General features: G+C 41.3%; 1 protein-coding gene across 1 annotated transcript; it reads right to left on the bottom strand.

The window, feature by feature from the left end:
- Positions 1–1,094: 1,094 nt before the first annotated feature.
- Positions 1,095–6,525, bottom strand: mlf2 (myeloid leukemia factor 2). The gene is made up of 8 exons (XM_030073120.1): positions 6,209–6,525; positions 5,522–5,633; positions 5,403–5,438; positions 4,244–4,297; positions 3,992–4,120; positions 3,528–3,687; positions 1,826–2,040; positions 1,095–1,716 (listed from the first exon to the last, which is right to left on the bottom strand). The coding sequence occupies exons 1-7, from the start codon at positions 6,250–6,252 to the stop codon at positions 1,829–1,831; spliced, it is 747 nt and encodes a 248-aa protein (XP_029928980.1). The 5' UTR covers positions 6,253–6,525; the 3' UTR covers positions 1,095–1,716; positions 1,826–1,828.
- Positions 6,526–7,603: the final 1,078 nt, after the last annotated feature.

Below are 7,603 nucleotides of genomic sequence, written 5' to 3'. Positions count from 1 at the left end.
AACGTGTGACACACGGGGGGAGGGGGAACGTGTGAGTCATTGGAAGATGCAGAGGAAAGGGGAGGGAACGAGATGGGCGAAGGAGGAAAAAAAGACGGTGGAAAGAGGGACAGAGCGGAGTATCAAGGGAATAACAGAGGGGTTAAATTAAATCATTGTCAGGGAAGATACGGGAAAACATAATAGCTGAGGGGAAGCAGTGGAATGTATAAAACTAAACTCCCATGATGCCACGGATCAAAGATGAGTCCTAGTCTCTACTCTACACCTTTAGATTCAACATTGTCCTCTAAAGCCTCTGCCAACCATGTCATTTGTTTGGCTCGGCTTGCTGTGTGTACATCCACTCATCAGTGCTTACATCACTGCTAGCTTGCACTCATGACATCTGCGCAAATATTTTCCCAGCAAACTGCTTACATGAATATATAATTTTAGTCACAGCCAAATCTGGGCAATGCTGCCCACGGCTGTTACTCTATATGGGACGTCATCATAACAGGATGGAAAGGAGGGATTTTTTGGGGGGAGGTAAAAATGAAGTATTAATGTGAATACCTGTATTATTTAGCTGTGGATGACAGGCTGAGGGTTTCAAGGGGACAAAGCGATGGTAGGAGAGGGGATTAACAGTATCTCAGCAAAAACTGAGTCAAAATTAGGATGCCTTACTCGACAACAACACTGACATAGGCTGAAATCCTAAGATGGGAACTAAAGCAGATAAAACTGGTGACAGCAGAAGAACACATAGCATTGGGCAGGGTGTGTATTTAAAAATAGTTAGGAAGGTACAATTAAAGACACAGCAAAGCTCTCCGACTGAAGATAAAATCTGTTTAGGCAGTGGTTGTCCGTCTTGAGAAACGGATTTTCACCGGCCTACTAGTGTGCTCCATCTGGATGTCACATGACCTGCAGATACCGTGGCATTGGGAGGAAGGGGCATGAGCAAGCGGGGGCTCACAACATGAAAACAAACACAAGGATGAGTTAGAAGATGTAAGATGTGAACAGTTCATACATATATAACCACACCTCACGGTAAAGGGGGAAATAAGAGGGGCGAAAAAAAGAACAAAATTGAACCGGAGTTACACAGGTGTACAGCTTTAGTTTCAACAATACAATCCATCTCGTAACATGTGCAAGCTCAAACACCACAAGAGGAACACAACTGGGTTTGCAATTATCTAACAATGTTTAATGATCTTTTATTCAGTTAGTTTAATTAGTCAACAGTATACAATTCAATCCACAGACACACTAGTGTCCTCACAAACATAAAATGGACTGTACAGCAGATGTACGTAGTGTAACACTGTATACTGTTTTTAGTGCAGAGGGCAAAAACGCATGTCAAGTTTTGAGAATGAATAACTATATACAAAGTGTGTGTGTTTGTGTGTAGGGGGTCATATGCATGTTTGCACAAAGATTCACGTTTGTGTATGTGTGTGTGGGTGTGGGTGTGTGTGTGTGTGTGGGTGTGTGTGTGTTAAAGAGTAACAGCAGAGAAGTAGAACTGTAAATGCAACTACCAAGTGTTTGGCGCTGATGTGTAATATATTGTTTATATATAGACAGTCCAGTCATATCAAACACTTATGACAGTCAGTTGTGATGACCACCAACTTCTGTCTTCAGCTTGGTTCACAGCATTGGGAAAGGTTTCCCTCAACTTCATCCTTCTGCTCAGCTCGTCACCTGGGACCCCTGGAGGGACAGTCAAGCAGAGCCATACTGTTTAGTTTGCCTCTGTTAATAGATACTGAAGGAAGTCTATCAATATGATCTGAACTAAACCACTTTAGTTGTCTCTTACCTCTCACCAGTCGTAGCGGGGGCGGGTGTGGGGCGGGGGGTGCCTGGGTGACTCGTGCCGATGGGCTGGTGGAGATGTGGAGCTGGGAGGGGCAGTGAGGGCCAGCTGCTGGCCTCCTGCCCGCCGATCTCGGCCGTAGTCCAGCCCCCGGGCATTTGGGGGAGGGTATCGCCCTGCCTCCCTCCTCCACTCCTCATCAAATGCTGCAGCCTCACCTGGCAGAGGGCAGGTAGGCAAGTAACATATCACAGTGCTATTAACATTACTCTACCAGTGGGTTTTCTAATGTTTATAACTGTAAACATGAATGATTTAATGCTGCATTTAAGTGGACCGTTTATGTAAAATTTGTTTGTGTAGGGCTTTGGCGAGGAGAGGAGGAGGGAACAAGCAAATTCTGTGTTATGTTTTGATTACTGAGACATCTGCCTCAATAAAAATTGCATTACAAATAGGTAACCCTTCACATATTAATCACATCTTATTTCAAAAGTACATCACTGCTAACCTTTGTTTAAAAAAATGGATTTGTATACATTCAGAATTCCAATCCCTCAGACAGAGAATATAAAGTTTGATGCAAATTATTCTGATGAGAAAACGTAACAAAGTACATTCTAACACATTCAGAAAAGCTTGAATTTTTCAGTGTTTACAAGGCTAGTATGTTTACATTTGGATCTCAGTGCAGCAGCTAGAAGAGGAAGTTCCCACCCCTTCCTTTGATTGACAGCCGTAGTTGCAGGTATTTCAAGTAACCATGCCAGCTAGATTTGCAGTTCAATACAGTGTGTTTGTTATTGTTGTATGCAGATCCACTTCACCCACCAGTGCTACTAACAGCCCAATATTTTACCATAGAGATTCATGTACCTCCAATGTGCCAGACGCACTGCCGTCCAATACACTATGAGAGGGCCAAAACAATCTCAACCAGCTAAATCCAAAAAGCAATTAAAAGACAACCCTTCAACACTCCTGCTGCAATGTGACCTGACAATATCACATTTCTGGTGATCTACATCCTGAAACTTGTGTAACTGTGGCATTAGATATATTATAACTATCATGATGCTGTCACAAATTGTAGAGGTATTTTATGACAAGGAGTAAACCTAACAGGGAATTTACTCAAGTCTGCAGTAGAGGGTTTAACTCAAAATGATCAGTTATATTTACATCAACACAATCTAACGTACCTGTGAAAACAAAAATGTGCTCATATGTGCTCCCAGTTCGTTTATGATAAAATTCATATGCGCACCTTTATTACTGAAGACGACAACATTTCGATCCCAGGTGGGTCTTCATCCGGTCAAAAATGACATGACCTGATTTTTTTGAGCTACACGGGATCGCAATGTATCTGCAGTTTTGAGGCTTCAGCTTGGCAAATGGATTTGATGTGGTATGACTATCTCCTCTGCCCATTGTTTTTGTGTTAAAAGGACATTGTTTGCTGTGTGGGTGCAGCTGTTGGAGATGGTTTTGTCCTGCTGGTTGAGCACTGAGCAGCAGCACTCACTGCCACTTGGAGGGATGTAAAGCGCCACAGTGAATTAAACGTCAAAATTTTGAAAGCAATCAGTCGTCATGTTGGCAAAACAAGGAGAATAATGCCTATGTTGAAAATAGCTGGAATAATCCTTTAATCCTGTAATGTTTCATGAAATTATCAGTCTATTTCCCCTCCATGACTCACTCTCTTCGAGGTTGATGAAGTCCTGTCGCTCCTCACGGTCTCCGGTGCGGCGGTTTCGTGAGCGCTCCATTACGTGGCCGCGGTCACCGATGTGGTGGCCAATGGAAAGGCGCTCGAGGCCACTCTCACTGTCTCGCATTGACTGGCGCGTCTCACGGATCTGAGACGAGGATTGACACGAAATTCAGGTTATCAAGCCAACCAGCATGTTCTGCCATCTGAATGAATTCAGCTCTGACTGTCTGTATGATGGCTGATATTTATACATGACATATTTAGTGTCACTACAGGAACTGGTGACTTTACATGTTAATGAGGCCAGGAGGTCACAGTCATGCCTGGATTACTGACTGGCCATGCAGGGCACCGGCCGAATCGCTGGTATGCAGGTTCATTAAGAGCTACTCACAGTGCACTAACTACTCTCCCCTAACTATTAGCATCTGGCAGCAGGTTAGTCTCACCCCTCCAGGCGCTGTCCTCATTTCACTGGTTTGCTGAAAGACTTTCGGAGCCCCTGAGTCTAAGGACGAGTAGGAGATCACCGTTGAGGAGGAGTATGTCTGACAGTTTGGTGAACCAGACATCCTTTCCTGGAAGACAAGGGGAAAAAGTAAATATAAAAGGTGAGGAAAAATTTGCTATGGTCAAACTGGCTGCATTCAAGAGCGTAATTATTTTTTGTTCATCTGAAGCAGGTTGTCAGAACTACTCACCATGTTTTCCATCATTCCTCCCATCATCCCAAACATATCCATGAACCCTCCACCCTGTAAAAATGAAACACAAGAGACTGTTGAAAACCAATTTGATTAAAGCAACATCTATAAACTGAGTCATTAATCTCTCAAACATGTCCAATAATGTCCATTCACTCTAACACTCCTGGCCTATTAAAAATATGGAAAAACATGCCTTTCACTAACTTAATATTACTTTAAAGAGTTGAATGATCAAAGAAACTCTTAATGCAATCATGAGCTTGAATGAAAAGACGTTTTCTCTTTCATGTAGTAGAAATCCTCTCACTGGGGTAGGGAGAATCAAGTCCAGATCATGTACAGTCCCACAGTATCACCATCAGCAAATGGTTCAACTTTCACCCCAGAAACTTTTACTTCCTCTTACTAATAAAGGACAGACATGAATTGTAGAGGACAATTCTCTGAAGCGTTCAACATCATGATGAAGTTAGAGGACTTGGATGTTTTACCTCCAACCGCCTGACCCGAGTTTGTCTCTCAGCGCGCCGTGATAAAAACAATGCATTTAGAAAGCAGGCAGCTTCATGCATTACACACAACCGCTGAATATGAAAGCCACAACACAAACAAAGTGTTCTGCATAACAGCTAAAGGGCTTATTCTAGATTAACTGTTTTCATGCGTCTCCATACCAACTCAGATAGACTCTTGTCACAGTAAAGAGAATATATTCAGGATAAATTCAAGGAGCAAAAACAACAAGCGAGTTAGCGGACAGGATTTATGAGCTCGGGGCATGTTTGCGGATTGTTGTTTTGAAATGCCTAAATCATTCTTGCCAAACTCAATAATGATTAAGCGCATTACTAAATGTTCTGGATTTTTATTTATGGTCACATTTAGGCCTAATGACTCAACGGAAAAACTGGAATCAGCCCAAGCATACCCCACACCTCCCCAGTCAGAAATATTCACCAAAATACTAGTCAAGAGATAAAATAATAATACTGAGCAATTTTTGACTGCAGACGCACATCGGTTCTTCAATTCAACCCTTCCTGTCTTGACATGTGCAAGGTTCAAAATGAAATAACTACACCTCTATGATAAAAATACTATCACAAAGAGAGGAAAAACAAGCAAACAAACAATCGGAAATACCATTACTCACCATTCCCATCATGCCAAAGGGGGTCAGAGGGCCAGCCTGGAAGAAAAAGTACAGCAAATGTAGACAAAAATATATTATGATTTTAAATTGCACACGCAACACACACGACACCCAAATACCTGTAGCTGCGGGGCACGGGGTGGCTGAATCTGGGGCGCGAGAGGAAAGGGTTCGAACCCAAATGATCCAAACAGGCTCCTCATTTGCTGCCTGTGAGTTGCAAATGGATCCCTAGGTGGAGGAAAAAAAACATTAAAAAATTTCAGAAAATGCAGAATCCAGAAGAAAGCAGAAACTCATGAATTTAAGTGCAGCAGCTGAGTGCACAGAGCAAACTCACAGGCAAGCTTGGGCAAGCTGACACTGATATGGGAGTTCATTTTAACATATGGCATCACCAATGTAGATTAACAATTGTAAGCTGCAAATGGCTTTTCATGCTATTCACATAATGTGCTGAAACCAGCTGGTTACAATGACAACAGACATGCAAGTCCCATGCTATAACTTGGCAAAGAGCAGCGTTTGAACACTGGGGGTTCTTTAGTTGAATAAGTTCGTGTTTCATCCTTTTTTGTTAGTGATGCTGTGCTTGTTGAGCTCAGCTAGTTTGCTTGTTATTGGCTATTCAATATGGTGGACTGTGGTAGGCCCTACACAGCTTGCTAGCTAATGTAGGTACCACCTTTAAAACACATTAACAAAAAAACTAGCAAAACTGTTACTAGAAAACCGACCACTTGTAAAGCAAGGATGGATACAAGCGTACAAATTTGCTATTTTTTACAAATGTTAAGTGTACTTACATCATGAAAGGGTTGTCATCAACGTCATTCAAGAATCGAAACATGTTAGGTAATTCAGCTGGCTGATGCTAGCCAGCTAGCTAGGTAAATAGTCGGGTGTTTGGGGCTGGGGTGAAAATTATGAACTCAAATTCTTATAAAAAATAAAACCAAAGGAGAGCGTCTCTTCTGGCGCCGTCATAAAAAAATGCTCACGACTGGTTAAATTTGTCAGAGGGACAGATGTGATATTAGCTGCCAGGATGCCAACAGTATTTTCCAGCAACCTGCACTACTCAGTAAAACGGAAGTCAGCCTGACAAAGGAAGCAAAACTACTGGCAAGTCAGCTTCAGAGTGACCGCTCTTCACTTCCTGTTTCCGTTTTTTTCCAAAATAAAGGTTTTGCTCAATGACCTACCATTTCTTTTTTCATTTTCTTTATAGGTGAGTGATATTTCTAAGACATTGCTGACAGTTGTTTTGTTTTTTGCCTGTGAAAATTAACTGAAAATTATATTTATCATGATATTTATTGTAGAGGCATTTCTGTTATTGTGTGTAAAAGTGGTCAGACATCTTAAAATGGTCAGATAAGGTCAATAGGGAAAATTTACAGTATGTAGTTTGTTCAAAAGGCAACACCAGAGAGCTTATCTCCATCATTAGCTGCAGGGCAGGTCTGCTTTGTATTGTCTTTTCTCGGTATGCTTCAGAGTAGTGCTACAAGTTTTAGAAAAGGGCTGGGCTTCACAAGATATTTATATACACACACAAACACACAAACAACACTTCTGATGAACAACCACAACCAAGAACCAACTAATAAATTCACAAAATTGCTTCCCTTTATTGTAATGTTGCCTTCAAGGACATTACGCCACATTACACCATACTGGACAATTTGTAGTTCACATCCCAATATCGATATATCACCCAACTGCAATATAAAATGGCAAAACATTAATTGTGAAATAATCTTTGAGGTTTGACTTGGCAACAGGTGAGTACCAATTAGGCTAATAAAGTCATTTTTTCCTATTGAGAAATACAGCAGTATTTAAGCAACATGACTTAACATATCTCTGGATTAATATAATGACAGCATTAATTAAAGTAGAGAGTATACCTGTGTATTAATTCAATGCAATGTGTGTATGTATGTATTATATAATAATGTCTGGAGGTGCTCACAGTCCAGGTGCAGCCCAGAGCCAACTTGTTACTTGTATTTTTGCAACTTTCTCACCAGGAAACTTCTGGTCAAGTAGATTTTACAGTAGCTCCTCGTGGATCGGTGCCCCTCATTAAAGCTATTATAGTTAACGTAAACTAAACTACAGGTTTGAAAAACATTTTAGTTAACTGAAATAAAAATAAAAGAATAGACTTTGGAAAAATACAAAAACTAACTGAA

The sequence above is a fragment of the Myripristis murdjan genome, chromosome 16 (genome assembly GCF_902150065.1).
Source record: "Myripristis murdjan chromosome 16, fMyrMur1.1, whole genome shotgun sequence".
Lineage (NCBI taxonomy): Eukaryota > Metazoa > Chordata > Actinopteri > Holocentriformes > Holocentridae > Myripristis > Myripristis murdjan.
The sequence above is the reverse complement of the archived record's forward strand: the minus strand, read 5'-3'. Positions and strand labels throughout refer to the sequence as shown.

Excerpts from the sequence above, each read along its gene's own strand:
- mlf2 (XM_030073120.1), bottom strand. The coding sequence starts at position 6,252 with ATGTTTCGATTCTTGAATGACGTTGATGACAACCCTTTCATGAT. Across the intron at positions 5,634-6,208 it reads GATGACAACCCTTTCATGAT|GGATCCATTTGCAACTCACA; the intron begins GTAAGTACACTT and ends TCCTCCACCTAG. Across the intron at positions 3,688-3,991 it reads TGAGGACAGCGCCTGGAGGG|ATCCGTGAGACGCGCCAGTC; the intron begins GTGAGACTAACC and ends TCCTCGTCTCAG.